The 18,508-nt window shown below is 43.1% G+C and overlaps 1 protein-coding gene across 5 annotated transcripts in view; it reads right to left on the reverse strand.

Moving 5' to 3' along the window:
• Nucleotides 1-18,508, reverse strand: part of LOC146817808 (uncharacterized) — a 35,729-nt gene that overhangs the window by 13,678 nt on the left and 3,543 nt on the right. For 2 of the 5 annotated variants that reach the window (XM_085609241.1, XM_085609243.1), the window contains exon 2: nt 9,492-9,603. The exons of the other annotated variants lie outside the window; for them this stretch is intronic. In XM_085609241.1, the coding sequence (XP_085465367.1) occupies nt 9,492-9,506 (15 nt within the window). In that variant the 5' untranslated portion in view covers nt 9,507-9,603. The remainder of the gene's footprint in view (nt 1-9,491; nt 9,604-18,508) is intronic. 5 annotated transcript variants of the gene reach the window in all.

Genomic DNA, 18,508 nt, shown 5'->3' on the forward strand with positions numbered 1-18,508 from the left:
TTTTTGATGCAAATCATGATTTGTGTGGGAAAAAGTCCCACATTAACACAAAGTAGCAGTATGCCATACCTTGCGCCACTTACCATCAAGGGAACGTACCATGGGTCGTACATGGGCGTTCCCATGGAACCACCCATGGTTTTGAGGTCAATCCCTATCTAGTAACATTTACAGACAGGAAAAATTACATTACCTCGAGGCAGGCATGACAGCAGAGCAACTTTTAAAAGTCTCTATATTTTTCAAACTTTGTATCTATGTGTTGGAGATGGCCCTTTTTGCAGGGTTATCCCCAAAATGTTTGCTTCTTCCTCCTATTTTTTCCTGACCTGCTGTTGTTGGTTTTAGGACTCTGAGCACTTTACAACTGCTATTCAGGTCTAAAGTGCATATGCTCTCTGTGAAATTTGTACTATGGATTGGTGTTTCCATGCTTGGCATATTTGATTTACTAGTCAATCCATGGTACAGTGCACTGTATGTGCCCAGGGCCTGTAAATTAAATGCTGCTAGTGGGCTTGCAGCACTGGTTTTACCACCCACACAAGCAGCCCTGAAAAGGTAACTTAGATCTGCCACTGCAGTATCTGTGTGCAGTTTAGTACTGCCATGTCGACTTGGCAAGTGCACCCACTTGCAGGCCCTACCCTTCCCTTTTCTTACATATTGGTCACCCCTAAGGTAGGCCCAAGGTACCCCTGTGGGCAGGGTGCAGTGTATGTGAAAAGTAGGACATGCCATGTTGTGTGTGGCATGTCCTGATAGTGAACTACTGCCAATTTTGTTTTGATAATGGGGAGTTTGCTTATAACATTTTATAAACATAACTACCCCTGGGAATAAGGTAGAAAAATAAAGTTTAGTATGCCTGAACTTAGAATCTAAAGATGCATCTTTTAGTAAGGTGATTTTTACATTCTGTGTTTGAAAATACCACTTTTAGAAAGTAGGTATTTTCTTGCTTAGCCATCCAGTGGGCCTCTGCTGGATTTGTAGATTGACTGTCTGGCTTTGGGATGACAGGGGCTGGGGAGGAGCAGTGGCACCAGAGAGTCTAGATGGGTCAAGGATGGGCTGAAGAGACCTGGGCTGCATTTACAGTAGGTGGAAGAGATTTCTCTTCACCTGAATGGGCCTGGTCTGCCTCTGACAATGCTGTCTGCATCTCCGTCCAGGAAACTGCACCAGGGAGGACAAAACTGGTTCTGGCTGGGCACAGACACTCTCTGCCCCCAGAGAACAAAGGATTTTGGGCTATAAAAAGTGATACCCAAACCCCAGAATTTTAAAACTCTTTTGGAACCAAAAAGACTGCCAAGAAGAAGAGCTGGAGAAGCTGTGAGTAGGGACTACCACTTTGCTGTGTTGGCCTGCAGTGGCTGCTTCTTTCTTAGGCAGTGAAAGGACTGGAATGAACTTCCTGCAAACTTCCTTTTTGTGAGTTTCTCCAAGGGCTTGAGGTAGTGCTTCCCCCTGTTCAAGAAGTCCCAGGAACAGCAAATACTTCAAGTTCTTCTGCCATCAGCACTGGGGACTGTGTGTTTTGTGCAGCAACAGAAGAAAAGCAACCTATGACGCCGCTGCCACCTCCGCAACGCTGCACCGCAACCCTGGTCTTACCAACGTGCCATCTGACGCCGCCACTGTGCCGCTGCTTGCACCGCGATCTGTGGGCCCCGCACTCCGCACTGCCTCACTTCACGCCGTCGCCCTGGTATACCCGATGACTCCAATCCACGCCGACATCAATGCACTGTTTGCACTGTGGTTCGGGGGCACCGCTCGTAAGTTACCCGACACAACGTCTTCCTCCCGCACTGCAACCTTGGCCTACTGACGTAAGCACCATCAATTCCAGTTTATCAGCCAACGACAGAGCTTCAACAACGATGATGCCGCTGCTAGCATCATGACCTTCCAGCACTGCGACGAGCACAGCATCACTTCGCCCCACAGCCCTGGTCTCACCCACGCCGCTGTATGACCATCACCGAGTTGCTGTCTGCACTGTGACCTGAGGGCACCGCATGCCACATCGCTGCACTTCGCACCGCAGCCCTGACGCCTGCCAATGCCAGTGCTCCCGACTTCAACCGCAAGGAGTTCAATCTGCAAAGCATGTGACTTCAAGGGCCCGACAACTCCTGCACCGAACTCTGGAACCAACGCCTGCGGACGCCGGCTTTCGGGGCTCATTGAGAGGTCGCCGACACCCTACATCTCTAAAGGTACTGCTTTGCGGGTCTCCAAACACCGCAGCTGGCCCGCAATGCCGCGGTCAGCCAGAACTGTTTGGATTTGTTGTTCACGACGCCATGATAGCCCCAGACGGAACTATCGACTTCAAGGAACTATATTTCAAGTACCGCATTGTGGATTTTTATTGTTTTGGTCCTGTTTAAAGTATATAAAATAGTGGATATTTTTCTAAAACTGGTGTGGTTTTCACTGTCTTACTGTTGGTTACGTGCAAATGCTTTACACACCGCCTCTAAGATAAGCCTGACTGCTTGTGCCAAACTACCAAGTGGGTGAGCAGGGGTTATTTTAGGAGTGTAACTCCCCTATCCTGAGTGGAAGAAAGGGCCCCTACTTGGACAAAGGTGCATACCCTCGCCAACTAGAGACCCCCATTTCTAAAAGTGTGTTGCACTGTACTGCACACACACAGTGGGATAGGTCTTAAAAGATATTTTTTCCAGTACAAATCCTATGCTTGAAAGAACCCTCACACCCTTGCACTAAGGTCAGGACCACTGGAATTATGCAAGGGCATGGCCTCTTCTGCATAACTATCGATTTGCTACATGTGCCTGCCAGCATAATCTGCAGATTTTAACCCCAAAAATCAAAGTTTTTTAAAGCCATGACTACCTGTATTGCTGCAACCTTGGCAAAAGTTAACTAGTTTCCTTTCTGTTGCTAATTGTTGTTTTAGGGTGTTACATTGTTAATAATGAGGTGCAACATTTACCAAGACAGTTTTAGCATGTGTGGAAATGCCAAAATAATAAAGTAAAACCATCACAAAATACGCCACATTATGCTGCATAATTTGTCTTTCCTTGAGCATTATTCGGTCCTCTCCTGATGCATTATCACAGACGGCCTGACTATGGTACAAGGTACAGGTGGGTGAGCCAACAAATTAACAGGGACTGATGAGCCAAGGCTGGCACCAGCTCTTAAAAGCCAAGGCACAAGCTGAGCTTTGAAAATATGTGGCATGTCAATCATGCAGGATAATGTAAGAATATGGTTAGGTGTTTTCAAAATTAAAAAAATTAAAAGTGCAATCGTTTCATCTTAGTCAGGGTCACTGGAATTATTTGGTTCTGCAGCTGTGACTTTTTTCTCATAATTGTGGATTTGACGTACTTGCCACATAATCCATCATCTGCTGCACAATCTGCACATTTTGACAAAAAAACTTGCTTCCAGCTCAAACAGATCACAAGTTAATAACAAGCATTTGCAAAGCAATAGGCCTTGCATTTGTGAGAGTTAGAGCTATTGGCGTTGTAAATTTTGTTTTTTACCTAAGGCGGAATTATATGGGTTGCATTGGAATTATTAGATGTGGAATTGTGTGGTATGAAATTATTTGTTGTGTAGTGTATTTGTATAGTGGAATTATGTGGCATGGGGAAGATAGTGGTGAGAGCTGCTGAGAATAGATAAAAAGGAAGAATGAGAGGGATAGGTAAGTTGTGTGGGAAGGGGTTATTGGATTTGAGACACAGGAGCAGAAAAAGTGTGTGAGAAAGAGAGAAAGAAGGGGAGAGCAGGCCACAGACGCATAAAGGGGAAGGTTTTGTGTACACAGAAGACACCCTAAGAAGAGGAGGAGAGTGTAGGTTTGATGAACAGAAACTTTGTAAAGTGACAGGATAGAAACTGTGCTTGAAGACCTGAAGTTAACCACATGAGAGAGGCGGGAATAGTGCATGAGAGACTGAGAGAGTTGGGTAAGAGAGAGTACAAGAGAGAGATTGAGGGACAGTGGAAGGGGTACCTAGAAGGGGGAGGTGAGTGGTAGACTAGTGCACAGCGTGAGGAGGTACAGGAAGGTAGCATGTGTGAGTAGGGAGTATTGAGAGGAGACAGGTAGTGTGAGGGAGAGATGAGAGAGGATAGTGGTACTGTGAGATAAGAGTGGGTAGTGGGAGAGAGAGATGCAAGCGGCAGTGGGTGTGTGTGGAATTGCATGGCATGGAACTGTGTGGACAGCAAATAAATCGTATTAAGAGTATTGGAATTATGGACAGTGAGAATGTGTGTTATGGAGTTAATTTTCTGTAATTCTATGGAATAATATTCTGTGTTGTGTTGCGGCCTGTTTTGGAGTTCATTTACGTGGTGTATTAAATTTTGTGACATGATGTGGAAATATGTGGAGTGTATTGGAGCATTTGGTGTGCTGTGGAATTGTGTTGTGTATTTAAAATATGTGGTTTGGTGTGGAATTATGTGGTGTGTATTTGAAATGTGCGGAGTTGAATTGTATGGTGTGGAATTGTGTGGTGTTTAGTGAAATTATGCTTATTCTAATTATGTGTCATAGTGTATAGTGTGTTTACGAGTATTGCTGGTATGTGGAATAGAGTGCATTTATGTGGGGTGTATTTATGTTGTATTAAGAAGAGTGTAATTATGTGTATTGCAATTATATTGTGTGGTGCAGAATCGTGTGGTATTGATTTGTGTGGTGTTGAGTGGAATTATGTGGCCTGGTTTGTAGTGGTATTATGTGACATGATATGGAGTGGTATCATATGGTGTCGAATTATGTGACTGAGGAGAAGAAGAGAAAAAACAAATGAGTTAACAGCAGGAGAGACTGAAAAAGAAAGTGAGAAAGGAGGAAATGAAGAAAGGAGAGAAGAAATGAAGGATAGAAACAAAGAAACATTGGAAACAAGACAACAAGAAGGAGAGGATGAAAGGGCAGACTGCAAGAAAGGAGAGAAAGAAAGCATAACAAGGAAAAGGAGAAATAAGAGGCAGCTAGAATGTAATAATTGATTTTCCCCGAATCACATGATGTTGATCCAACACTGAGACTAGAACCTGGTTCTCCTGCTCCAAGGTCGGCAGCTATAGCCATTACGCCATCACGTCTCCTCTGTTGGCATGTAAATATAAAGTAGCTTTCAAATGTTCACAAATTATCACTCAAAAACATAATAAAATTAATATGAGGCAGAATAAGAAGTAATACTAATTACATCCAACCATTCTGTCCTTTGCGGTAACTGCAATTCAATCAATATAATAGTCTGTTTCAAACAACCCCTGTCCTGGTAGTTAAGTGAGAATGATTCAATATAACACAAATAGGAGAGGAATAAATAAGGCAATCAGGACTGTCAAAAGTACTGAATCAGAGGCGAAAAGCTTATGAGCAGTCTGAATGTCAGAGGTTCCGACCTATAAAGGTATACTGGTGCTGAGACATGTACTTCAGAAGGCAAGAGACTCAAAGGAATAAGGGCCTGATGTACAGCGATTTTGTGTCGGAAAGGGCTTTTATGCCTGTTTGCAACAGCAAAAAACGTGTGGGCCATGTACCAACCCTATTTTGCGAATCACAGACAATTTGCAACTCGCAAAATAGGGTTAGTGACTAGCTATTAGGAAGGGGCGTTCCAAGAGTATCCCCTCCTAATAGGGACTCCAAAACCAATGTATGAATGTTTTGCGACCGAAACACTCGCAGTTTACCACCCTTCTCAGAAGGGTGGTAAAGCACTCGCAAATGGGGAGGGGTCTTCAAGGGACCCCTTCCACTTTGTGAATGCATGCTCAAATATTTTTTAAGGGCAGGCAGTACCCTTCAAAAATAAAATATAAAAGTTTCATTTTTATTTTTTAAATGCATCCCGTTCTTCTTTAAGAAAAATGGGCTGCATTTAAAAGAAAACTGCTTTATTGAGAAAGCAGTCCCAGACATGGTGGTCTGCTGACCCCAGCAGGCCACCATCCCTGGGAGTGCCAGCCATTCCCAAAGGGGGCGCAAATTGAGACAGCCTCATTAATATTCATGAGGCATGCAATTTGCGACCACATTGGGAATCGAAAACAGTGTCTCATACACTGCTGTACTATAGCATTTTGTGACTCGCAAATAGTGACTCGCAATTTGTCGCAATTTGCGATTCGCAAAATGCTAAGGTTATTCATCTGGCCGTAAATCATTCTCCAACCTAACAGTCTGCAAATTAAATTAGTGAGAACAGAAGTAAAAAATTTTATTCTTTTGTAAAGGACAACAGTTGATTGATAGCACGCAAACTTCTCAGGAAGGAATTCAACGTTTTGTCCACAATACCCAAGGAATCACACTCACCTGTGGCTGAACCCATTGAACTGGAAGTAAATAAGCTTCTGATAACCTCAGAGTGCGGCTTGGATTATGATGACAACATCTTGCTGTACATATCGAGGACCAAAATGGTAAGCACTAAATACTATACAAAGTGCATTGAAGTAGCCCCCTGGGTTACAAGCAGCTACTGCACAGGATTTAAGACAAGAATGGCAGATGAATGCAAAGGAAGCTGGGGCGCAAGCCTAGCAGCAGCATTTTGAATCTGCTGCATCCCAGAAATTGTGGAACCCAAAAACAGAGAGTTGCAATAGTCCAGGCAGCTGAGCACAGATTTTTTTTTTTAATTTATCCTTGACAGTCACGTTATATATATACCAGTGTCCCTGATTGGTGATTTAAAAGACCCTTCAGTCCTGACGAAATTGCCGAGAATTGAGAGTGGCAATGAAACATGTTGACATAAAGGTTTGCTATTAGGCAACCAATTTTTAATTTGAATAAGTGCACATATAATTAATAAAGTTGGTAACTGTGACACTTATTTCAATTTTAAAATCACGGGGTCTTGTTTCTTTCAAAACACCACATTGGGTATTACTCTTGCACTTTTTGGGACGCACATTTATGTATATTTTTTGGCAAGATGGTTACCAATGATGATATCAGTGGGCATAGCTGGTGAGTACCAATCAGCAAGCTCCATTGGTGGTGCGCACGTGAGGTGCCATCTTGTCCTCCTTTTTTCACAGTAATTACGGTTTTAGGTTCACACATATTGTTGGAACCTTGGTTTGATGTGGTATACATCCCTATATCTTTGGGATGAAGATGCTGTGACTGTCAAGTGTATAAATAACGTTTTTTAGTTATTATAGATTAATCAGGCAGTAAAGTGCGAGGACACTACCTCGTTGGAAAGTGAGGAGTAGTATAGGGAAAACTGTGATGGAACCCCTTCCTCGGCTTATACGTTTAACCTCTAGATGAGGAGCCTATTAATGAACAGGTCTTGTGTATATATATATATATATAGCGTAGTGAGTGGGGGCGACCTGTTTGTTCTTTTCCTCTGTAGCTCCTTATTGTTTGAGCTGAGCACAGTCGCTTGAACCATCAATGGAGGCATGCATGAAGGAAGGAAAGGAAGATTTGTGCGGATAAGTCTCAAGATTAAGAAGCAGGAAGAAGACAGCTTATTGTCTCCAAACAGTGCTGCAAGGCTATACTGATGGATATACAGCACTAGGCAAATCTCTGTTATAACATAAGGGGCATTGAACTGGAAAGAGGGTTTATCATAATTCAGAACCACTTTCTCTGGTCTGCCCGTTAGTTAGGTTAGATACTAGCAGGCTCTCTGTTTTTTTTTTTTTTTTTAAATATTTTTATTGCAGGAATCAATAAATCGTTGCAACTAGCAGGCTCTCTGTGGCTTTGCTAAGATATATGTAAATACAATTCAGACCTATTTCATAAATGCTTCTGAGCTGACTGGTCCCTTTCTATAGAGTGTATGTTACAGACAAAACTGTCAGAGAATTAGGTGATTTAAATGAATTAAAGAAACAAAGGTATGGTTGAAACAATGGACACTGAAATCTTTATCACCTGAGGGGTACATGTATGCCCTTCAGGAGGTAAAATACAGACAGAGACAAGGAGTTTGGAAGAATGTGACCATATGGATTGGTATTCCAAGATGAAATGAGGATTGTTGAATCTTTAGAGGTTTTGACGAAATGAAAACTGTTCGAAGAAGGTAGTAACACACAGATTAGCAGCTGAAGGCCAGGACCTTAACTATGCTGCCAGTGTGTCGATATAGTCCATGGTATGTTTTGGAATTATACTGAGCACTTAGAACAAAAATGAAAAGGCTTGGCGGAGGTGTGTTGTGTGGTCTTAATGTCTAAGATAAAAATAAGTTTAAAAAATGAGTTTTCTAGATTAAAAGTAAGACGGTGAGTAAAAGAAGTTCCCCCTGCAGCTTGGTGGTAGAGTGCGCAGTGGTGAGTGAGAGGCACTGAGGAGTCCACTCTGTTGGCACGGGGCACCCTTCTTGGTGCTTGCTGTTAGTAAAGTTGTAATCTGGAAGAATTGCGGTCACATGGCACAGTAATAAACCCAACCTGGCTAGATCATATGAACTCTGGTAGCTTGGTTTGGCTTTTACTGCTAGGCACCAAGGTATGATACCATCCAAGCCATGCCAAGATCAACGTGTGTGAGTGACTCACACCTGCAAACTTAACTCAACTCCAGAGCACACATTATTGAATTATAATTTTATTTTTTTTGCGGAGTTTTATATAGAGCAAACTTAACCCGAATCCAATCGGGTATCAGAGCGCTTTACACAGCACCAGTTACGTTACATGAGGACACACATTCATTTTTTGTTAGGCACGGAGAGATTAAGTCATTTGCCCAGAATCACAGGATGTTCAGCGTCATTACCGAGACTCGAACCCAGTTCCCCAGGTCCGAGGCCAAGCGCCCTAGCCGTTAGGCCAACTCCTCTCCCCAATATGCTAATATACAACACAAATATTCACGACACTATCTACGTTCTTGGATTTTTATGGTCTTCTTTGAGTATCCAGCCAACACGTGTTTCGTCGTCCGGGTAGTTAACTCACAACTTCCTCAGGGCTGGAAAGACAATTAGATGACAAACACTTGTATTGTGTATAGAACCCACTACAGTATACATATCAAACATAGTGGAGATCCACACTTCAACATCTATCTATAGCACCAAAGATATATCGCAAAAGTTGTGTTACAAATTATCGTGCCTATTGTACCACAGAGAGTCAGTGTACATTGAGATACTGTAAAATTATGGTAGCATGATATAGTGGGATGTGGTGCTCCTATCAGTATCACTGAAAGTGCAAGTTCGTGAAAAAAGACACTGACTCACACTTTAAGGTGGTGGGGAAAGGTGCGCTTATCTTTTATCTCTCACAGTGAGGAATAGTGATCAAAAATAAGAACCCATGAAGGAGAAAGTGGGAGGTTGCCTACCTGTCTTGATGCAATTAGTCTCAATAAACCTAAAATAGTGATGGAATTATTTGATATGGATCCGAAAAAATTCTTGCAGTTAAGAGAATGCCAGACAGTACGAAACAATTGACCAAAGTAATTATCCTACCTCTGCACCAGTCATACTGCCGTCCCGCCCAGTAGGTAGCGCAGTACTATTGTTTGTCTGTGAGTAATTACCAGTGCAATATAGGAAATATTGTCCAAGGCCTTCTTTAAATCTGAAACGCAAATAAGGGACAGATTTCCCTCAATAAGTGTATTCTTAATGAATTGTTGGGCAAATAATAAACATAGCAGTGCAGGAAGACTCAAGAAGGGTGCATTACATGCGCAGTGGCAAATAAGAGAACTATTGCATCAACTAAAGTCAAATTCAATACAGACACAATCAAGCAGACCCTTATAAATGTTAATAAGGAGAGAATACACCCCAAGCGTGGTGAGAGAACAGAATATTGTAAATTAAGCTAAGACCAAGTAAACATATGAGTCTAATTAAATGTCTAAGGGAATAGTAGAAGCCCCCATATAGTAATTTGAGCCACACTTATTATGTGACTAACTGTATGAAAAGAACCCAGACTCATCAGGCCCACATTGATATAGGCAGAACAGGATAAACTTGGACAACATTAATTCTTACCTGACACGCACGCCCATCTGCGTAGTGTTGTCAGGTAGTTACAGCAACAGGACACTAAGTATGGCCTGATGAACAGCTTAAAAATTAAAAAGCAGTGGTGCTTAGTATGTCTCTACATTGAGAACCATGTATGGAAGGTATCTAGTGCACCCTGGCTGACCTATCTTGAAAGGGCACCTATCCATGTCCTGAACCGGATCCGGATATGGCCGCAATGTACGTTCTGTTCGAGCAAACAGGAAGTGATATGGGTGGGACAGGAACGCTAGAATGCGTCTCCATGTCCCCGTCGGAAATGGGCCGCCATATTGAAAAGCCAGCACGTGGAGGGTGAGATCAGAGAATAGAGCAATGTGCTAAATTGAGCATACTGCAAGTGGTGTAGCTGGGGCTGAAATGTTAGAACGAGTATCCGTGCCCCGGCAAGAATTGGCCGCCATATTGAAAAAACGCACATAGTGGGTGGAATCAAGAAATATAGAATTAAATATCAGCTATAGTGCAATCTAGATATAGAATATATATATGAGAGAGAAATATACATTGGATTAAAATTAGAGTCCAAGCGAGCCATGCGCTTCAACTGGCTATGACGTTGCACCACGTCCCCTAACACGGAATACATCAAAAACAATATATCAATGTCCCAATTATAACATTATTATAACATTATTAGTAGCTTGACCATACATGTATTTATGGTGAGGAACTTACACATGATAGATGTATATTGCAGCAAGTGCTATATAGTTAGTCAATAGCAATCAAATGCTAAATTAATCCCCAGCTAACTCTGGGTAACAATGTATATAAAATGCATGCTTCAGAAGATGTATGACAAGTTGTACAACATTGGTATAATGCACATCATTATTCTCCAAGAAAGTAGTGTAATTCTTGATCCAGATTTAAGCCATATTCAACCGCTTGTGAACGCATAATCCAGGTAGCCTCCCTACAACTGAGAAAGAGTCTCTGTTAATCCCGCTTGGATCTGCCTCCACATGGTCAAACCACAGAATGTGAGTACCATATGTGATCCCTGAGAAATACATTCATTAATATGTGTGGCTGTGGAGTATCGGGTGTCTCGATATCTGATGGCTCTCACATGTTCATTATTCCTTTTGTTCAATGGTCTGATGGTTCTACCTATGTAGAATCTATTGCATTTTCATTTTAGCATGTATATCACATACTTGCTGTTACAGTTGATCATATGTCAGATATATTTTGGCTGCAAGAGTCCCGAAGTTAGTCTTAATGCTCATGTAGCGTGCTGGGACATCAAGGGTGGCTAGTATCATCCAGTCTTCCCATGTAACATCTGCAAGAATACTTAAGATATGTTTAGTATCTTTCATGTATGACGGGAGATTCTTGACTAGAAATTGAAGGAATAAATCCATGTATTGGGACAGTCTCTCAGTGGGTCCCCCAATGCTGGAAATAATAGGTCTGCCCAGTGAAGATGGCAGCTTTTTATGATCTTTAGGTAGTGTACAAATGCATGGGAATCTGGGCCTCACAACCTTAAGATACATGTATTTGTATTGGTCATTCAAGCCCTTATTAAGGCATTCTCTCAGATATGTATTGATTAGGTCAGTCAATGTCTCCCAGTTGAGATAAGATCGCCTGATTGTAATCCTCTGTGTTCATAATGACGATGTTGCCACCCCCCTTGTCTGCCTCTTTTATGGTAATGTTCTTAACCTCTTTGAGTTCCTCTAGAGCCTTACGTTCTTCTTTTGTCAGGTTGTCTTTAAGTCTCGGCTTATGTTTATGGTTTTTGGCAAGTTGCCTGTTCAGGTCCTTAAGTACCAGTTTATAGAAGCTATCTATATTGTTACCACTTTGCAAGGTTGGTGTCCACCTGGATTTGTTTTTAAGCCCACTTGAAACAGGTGGGAGCATATTATCAAGAAACAGCGTTAAAATTATTGCCGCTTAAGCGGCAGAAAACTGCCACTAAACCGGCGATAATGGGCTAGATAATATGCCTTTGTGAATTCCCCTAGAAGCCCATGTTCTGGTGTCAACATGGGCTTCTATTGGAATTCTCAAGGGCATATTATCAAGCCCATTATCACCGCTTTAGTGGCAGTTTTCTGCCGCTAAAGTGGCGATAATTTTAACGCCGTGCTTGATAATATGCCCCTTAGATCACTGTGCTCTAATAGTAGTTCTTCTACACTCATATGGTCACGATCGTCATCAGTAAGAGGTAGGAGCAATTCTGTATCTCTAATGTCCTGTATAGTGAGAGTATCAGAAAAAGAGACTGCAAGGTATTTTTTCATTGCTTTATTGATTGTGGGGTTATTTTTGAAAAATGTCTTTAATTTGAGGATTCTTACAAATTTGAGTAGGTCAATCATGGAATTGCAAATATCCCCATACTCTTTAGGACAGAAACCCATGCCCTTCTCCAGTAAAGTTGTCATGTCTTTAGTTAATCTTTTATCAGTTAGGTTAATCACCTCCACTCCTCTATCCTGGCTAGTTTCTAATTCCTTTTGTCCCAGGACCTCAGTTTCATGCCCTTCCTTTCTTCTTCCTGTGCCTCCTCTCTTGCCCCTCCTGGTCTTTTTGTTATATTTTCTGAACGTTTTGGTTGTTCCCTGTTCCTTCTTTTTATTCTTCTCACCTCCCGTAAAAAACGATTGTCTGTGCTATTTGATGCTGTTAGTGACTCAGCTTCACTCTCGCTAGTTGGCACTGTGCTTGGAGAGGTGGAACTGGAACTGATGGGGTGGTGTTTTGTGTATTTTTACCTTGTTATCTGTTGTCATTTGCTACTGAGTGGTTGTAATTTTCTGCAAAAGTAAAGATTCTGCCTTGTTTATAATCTATTTCATCTCTTGCGTGCCTTTTTCTGCTTAATATCTTACTGATGTTTCCTAATGACCTAATTTTGAATTTCATAGTCTTTATCTGTAGTTTCTTTCAGATCTCTGACTTCAGTATTGCAATTTCTGCGTGTAAACTTATCACTTTGCGGTCGGTATTTTCAATGAGAATCTCCATCAGTTTGTTGGAAATGGATGTTGATTTTCTATCCCAGATGAGAAGTAGGTCTTCATCCAGGTCATCAAAGGTGCCGATGATTTGTAACCTCAAACCCCTACAGATCCTATTTAATTTCAGGTATTGTCTTAACGTCGCCCTATCCCACCATTTTGAATTTTCGTTCTTTTTCAGTTTTTCAAGTCTGATAAACTTGTCTCTTAGTCTCTCTTTTCGTTGTGGGTTCCCACTATGTAGTGAGGTAACCACTGTGTTCCTTAATTGCTTATGTTGGATAATTGTTTTAGTCAATTGTTTAGTACTGTCTAGCATTCTCTTAACTGTACGAATTTTTTCGGATCCATATCAAATAATTCCATCACTATTTTGGTTTATTGAGACTGATTGCATCAAGACAGTTAGGCAACCTCCCACTTTCTCCTACATAGGTTCTTATTTTTTATCACTATCCCTCACTGGGAGAGATGAAAATAAAAGCGCACCTTTCCCCACCGCCTTAAAGTGTGAGTTTTTTTCCCGAACTTGCACTTTCAGTGATAATGATAGGTGTACCACGTCCCACGATATCGTGCTACCATGATTTTATAGTATCTCAAGTACCACTGAGAGTCAATACTCTCTGTGGTACAATAGGCACGATAATTTGCAACACAACTTTTGCGATATATCTTTGGTACTATAGATAGATGTTGAAGTGTGGGTCTTCACTAAGTGTGATATGTAGAGTGTAGTGGGTTCTGTACACAATACAAGTGTTTGTCATCTAATTGTCTTTCCAGCCCTGAGGAAGTTGTGGGTTAACTCCCCGGACGACAAAACATGTGTTGGCTAGTTCCTCAAAGAAGACAATAAAAATCCAAGAACGTCAATAGTGTCACAAGTATTTATGTTGTATATTAGCATATCACAATTCGATGTGTGCTCGGGCGTTGAGTTTTTTTTTTAGGCAGATCCCCAGGGGTCAAACGTGGAGCATTGGGGTGGTTCCCCCTCCCTTGAGCACCATAACAATTGTTACCAAGCATAAATATTTCTGCTAAGAGTGAGCGCCAACACCACATGGGCTTTATCACTCACACCTGCAAACTGACTGGAAGCAGGGACAGCAAGCTACAGCATGATCCTGCAAGAGACATGCCATGTATTCAGAAAGACTGACAAGCTGGCACCACACCAAGGGGGCAGACGGAGCGCTCTGTTCCCCAGGACAGCGTCTGCCAAGCTGAGGGGCACACATGGGCCTCTGGTTCATGGCCTACCCCCTTCTGAAGGGACAGCTCCTGTGGAAAACGAGCAGCAGGCACACCCTCTGCTACTGGCACTGGTAAAACAAATCTACCATGAGATGAGTTTTACAAAGCCCACCAGAGATGGCAGTAAAAAATCTACCCTTGGCACCAACATCCACGTCTATAAACAAGAAGACAAACTTTACTTCGCGTGCTGAGAGCTTACCTTTAAGAGAGCAAGCTGTGCACACCCTCACCAGCCTCCCTCCCCCTGGCCCCTAAACAATGTCCATACATTACCATATGGGTCTTTCAAAAACGCCCGCTTTGTTGCATCTTCAAAGCGGGTGCTCAAAATGTGAGCACCGCCTCCTAGAATCCTGCATCAGGCACCGTTACCATCTCACAGCACAGTGCTGGAACAAAACTTGAGACGCACTAAAGCTAATATTACTGGAAGCTGCCTCCTGTGCCTATCCTGTCTTCGTTAGAAAGCTCTGTGCCAGCCTATGGAGGAGCCACGGGTGCCAAATTCAAGATCAGTCATGTGTCAGCCTCAGGAGTAGGCTAATCTCAGGTGCCACCCTCAGGAGCAGCCCGGTGCCAGCCTTGGGAGCAGGCCAATCTCGGGTGCCACTCGGGTGCCACCCTCAGGAGCAGCCCGGTGCCAGCCTCAAAAGAAATCCAGCCTTGTGTGCCAGTCTCAGTAGAAGGTTAGTCTCAGTTACCAACTTCGAGAGCAGACAAGTGGCATTACTGGCAATACCAGAAGCAAGTGGGTGTCTCAAGTGTCATCTTCATGAGCGGGCATCTGGTATTCTCAGAAGCATGCCAGTATTAAGTGCCAGCCTCAGGAGTATCACAGTCCAGTCTATGGCAAAGGCCAGTCTAATATGTGAGCCTCACAAGCAGTCTGGTGCTGGTTTCAGGTGCCAACCTCGGAAGCAGAAAGAAATTACAAAAGCTACAGTGTAATTAAAACTGAGGTTTTTTTGTATAAGAAATAATAAAATAGCAGTACCAAAATATTAAAATAAAATAAAAGTAAATAATTAAAACACAGTTCACAGTCCTTACATTTCACTTGTAGTAGCAGCAGTTTGAACAGGAACACACACATTGCTGCATAACTTGAAAAAAGAAAATGACATTAGTTTATTTAGCGTATCCACACCCACTGCCCCGCCTGCCACGTCTGCTGAATCCAGGAGCTGCAGTGTACCCTGCCCAGGCATTCTTGTGAACCGACGATCCAGGGCAGTGCAACGCTCTCACTAAAGCTGCTCTGTGTGAAGCCATCCCGGCAGATTCATCCCAATTATCCTTGAGGTGGCAGTAAACAAATGCAAAACAAATTCTGTGGCATAGTTATATCCGAGCTGTATAGACAGTCGCAAAAGACAATAGCAGCACATCACTATTGTAATCAGAGGATTTCTGCTTTGGCCCCAGGGGAACTACTGAGTGCATGCTAGCCTGAAAGCACTCAAGGGGATCCCTGCTTGTGCCCCCGGGGCACTAGCTCATGTGCACTTCGTCCAGAGCAGGGAAAATGGCAAAAGGCACATTGGAGGATCTCCACAGCAAAAATAGCAGTGTGCTGAGCCCATGGCATCCGGGTAGCGATGCACAGACGCTCAGAATCCCAAGTCTAGCAAACTGCTATTTCCCACAAGCTGTGGAAAACAAATAGCCCCACAAACAAGCAAGGTGTAGCGATACGGTACTAAGTCCCTGCTCTGTGGGAGGAAACGAAGGATCAAAAAAAGGAGGGACAAAGTAGGGATTGATCACTAGCAAGCAAGGATTTTTAAAGGACACTGAAACAAACAAATGAAAAGCAGAGGCAGGCTTTAAGCCCCCTATCCGAAAGTTTATATATAGGCATATAGTAAACGATATACAAGAGGTCTCGATTGCTCAACCTAAAAATGTTTCGCTCGCAATGGAAGGCCCTTCGCAAATATTAACTTGTTATCTTTCAGTTGCTTATTTCTGCATTTGGTTGTTAAACTGGTAGTAATGATATGAAATCTTAGCACAGTTTTATCATGTGTCAAAATGACAAAACAATGAAGTAATATTATGAAAAAAGTACTGCAGTATGCCACATAATTCACAGTGTTGCCGGACTGGGCTATTTACCGCACAAATGGGCGACATTTTTTGCCATTTGTGCAGAAAAAACAAACAAATGGTGGGCGGCTACTTTTTGGGTGCTTATTAGCCCGTTGTGCGCATTTTATATGCTGGAGAAGCCCCTCCGCAGTGTCAGCATCACATCACTATATCAACATTGGCAGGCAGCCCGCTGCCAGCTCAGCTGCAGTCAGATTGGTAGTTGTAGCCATGTTGATCAACAAGGTATCCCGTCAGTGTCTCTGAGCGAATGGACACGAAGCGCACCACATGACTGGACCTGATTGGCCAGTGTGTGTAAGTGCAAACACACGGCACCACCACTTGAGATGATGCGATATGAGTGCCTAGCTTGTTTAGGTCCCAGGGCCGTCAATCTGGTAGCAGGTGAATGCGCTACCAAGGACGGCCCTGGCAAACATTATTGTCCAGAACTCGCCCCGCGGCAGTCTTTGAATGCCGAGTTGACATTTAGCGCGCACCACACGTGTGGTGGTGTCACTCTAGAGTATTCGGACTCGTGCCTCCAGTGACTGACCACTTCAATGGGCCAACGCAAGTTCGGGAACCGAACCGACTCCCAGTCTCGACCAGGCCATGAGTGAGTGACTTGATTCAATTGTTACTCTGACTGCGTGAGTCAGTTGGACCTTGAGAGCCGGGCCTGGGCAGGGAGTGAGACATTGACTCTCAACTCTCCTTGTCGTGGTGCATGCTGATTGCTGGGAGGAGCAACAACAAGTAATTTTACCTGTAGCTTGTACACTGTTTTTGGAGTTGTTACTTCAGAAAAGAGCAAGATGCACGTCACCCTGGGGGTGAGGTTAGGACACAGCACCAAATAGAAGTGCTTCCTCCGCTATGTGTAGAGGGAGTGTGTTGCAGGCTCTGGCCTTGCCCTTGGACATGGGGACAAACAGGCACAGTAACAGGGTAAGTGTTTTAAATGAGCTGGCACTTCTAAATATTCTCCTAATCAGTATCGGAACATTTCCTTGGCAGTATTGTAGCTGTACAGCTGTTTTAAAAGCACTACAAAGTTCCTTATATATTGAGCAGTTTTCGGGCAACAATAAAAGTGTCAAGTTAACTCTGGTGATTAATGTACCTGCTGGAGAGAGATGGGAGTTTTGTCTTGTGGCAGTTTTCACTTATGTAAGGTAGCCCAGAGGGGTAATATCATAGCTGCCAAGTATTCAGATTGCTCATGTGTGACATTTCTATTTTTTAAGTTACTTATGTGTGACATTTCACAGCAAAATGTGACACTTCGAAAAACATTTTATACTGTGTTAAAATAATGAGTTGCATATTCATTGTGCTTCAAGTCATAGGCTGGGACCTTATAGCACTATAAATACAGAAGTCGTTAACCACCACTCCTTACCCCCCTGCCAACTAGGAATCTATTCCTTTACTGTCTGGTTACAATCATAGACATATGCAGTGACTGATTTAATAAAGAGATATCATAATCCAAACAAACGCATTTAGTACCGATTACTTTAACTTGGATTTATCTTATACTTTAAACATACAGTGCATCTTTATTTTATATGCGGTTTCCTGAAGGTGAAGACAATCAAAACTAGTGACTGAATAAATATATTCTGTCCTTTCAGCTATGTCTTTAACTTCCTGCCCCTCCCACCTCTCTTCCCCCTCGTCCAGCCTGGTACTGCTCCCGCTGTAGCCCTCAAGTTTGTCGAGTGATCAGGTGCGCTGGACTCACCTGTGGTATCCTGAAGGTGTTGCCAGGCGACGCCTGCAAAGTGCATGGTCTAACCCAGTGTACTGGACTGAGCTGCAGGCATTGCTGAGGTTACCTACAGGCCCAAGACCTGCCAGACAAGCGCACGCTTTGTCCTCCTTAGTCACTGTCTCTCACTGATACAATAGGTGCTCCTAAGTGCTGGTTGGCAGTACAACCTTCAACCTGAGACCGCTACTGCCCACTGGATGGCCTACATGGACTCCCCCGTGATCGAAGGCCAGGCGCAGATGAGGGCTGAGTTGCCTGCTATTTTTAGGCCGAACTATCCATGCGGCAGAATCTGGGCTGTGCACAGCAGAAAAATCCCC

This window comes from Triturus cristatus, chromosome 6 (assembly GCF_964204655.1).
Source record: "Triturus cristatus chromosome 6, aTriCri1.1, whole genome shotgun sequence".
Taxonomy (NCBI): Eukaryota; Metazoa; Chordata; class Amphibia; order Caudata; family Salamandridae; genus Triturus; species Triturus cristatus.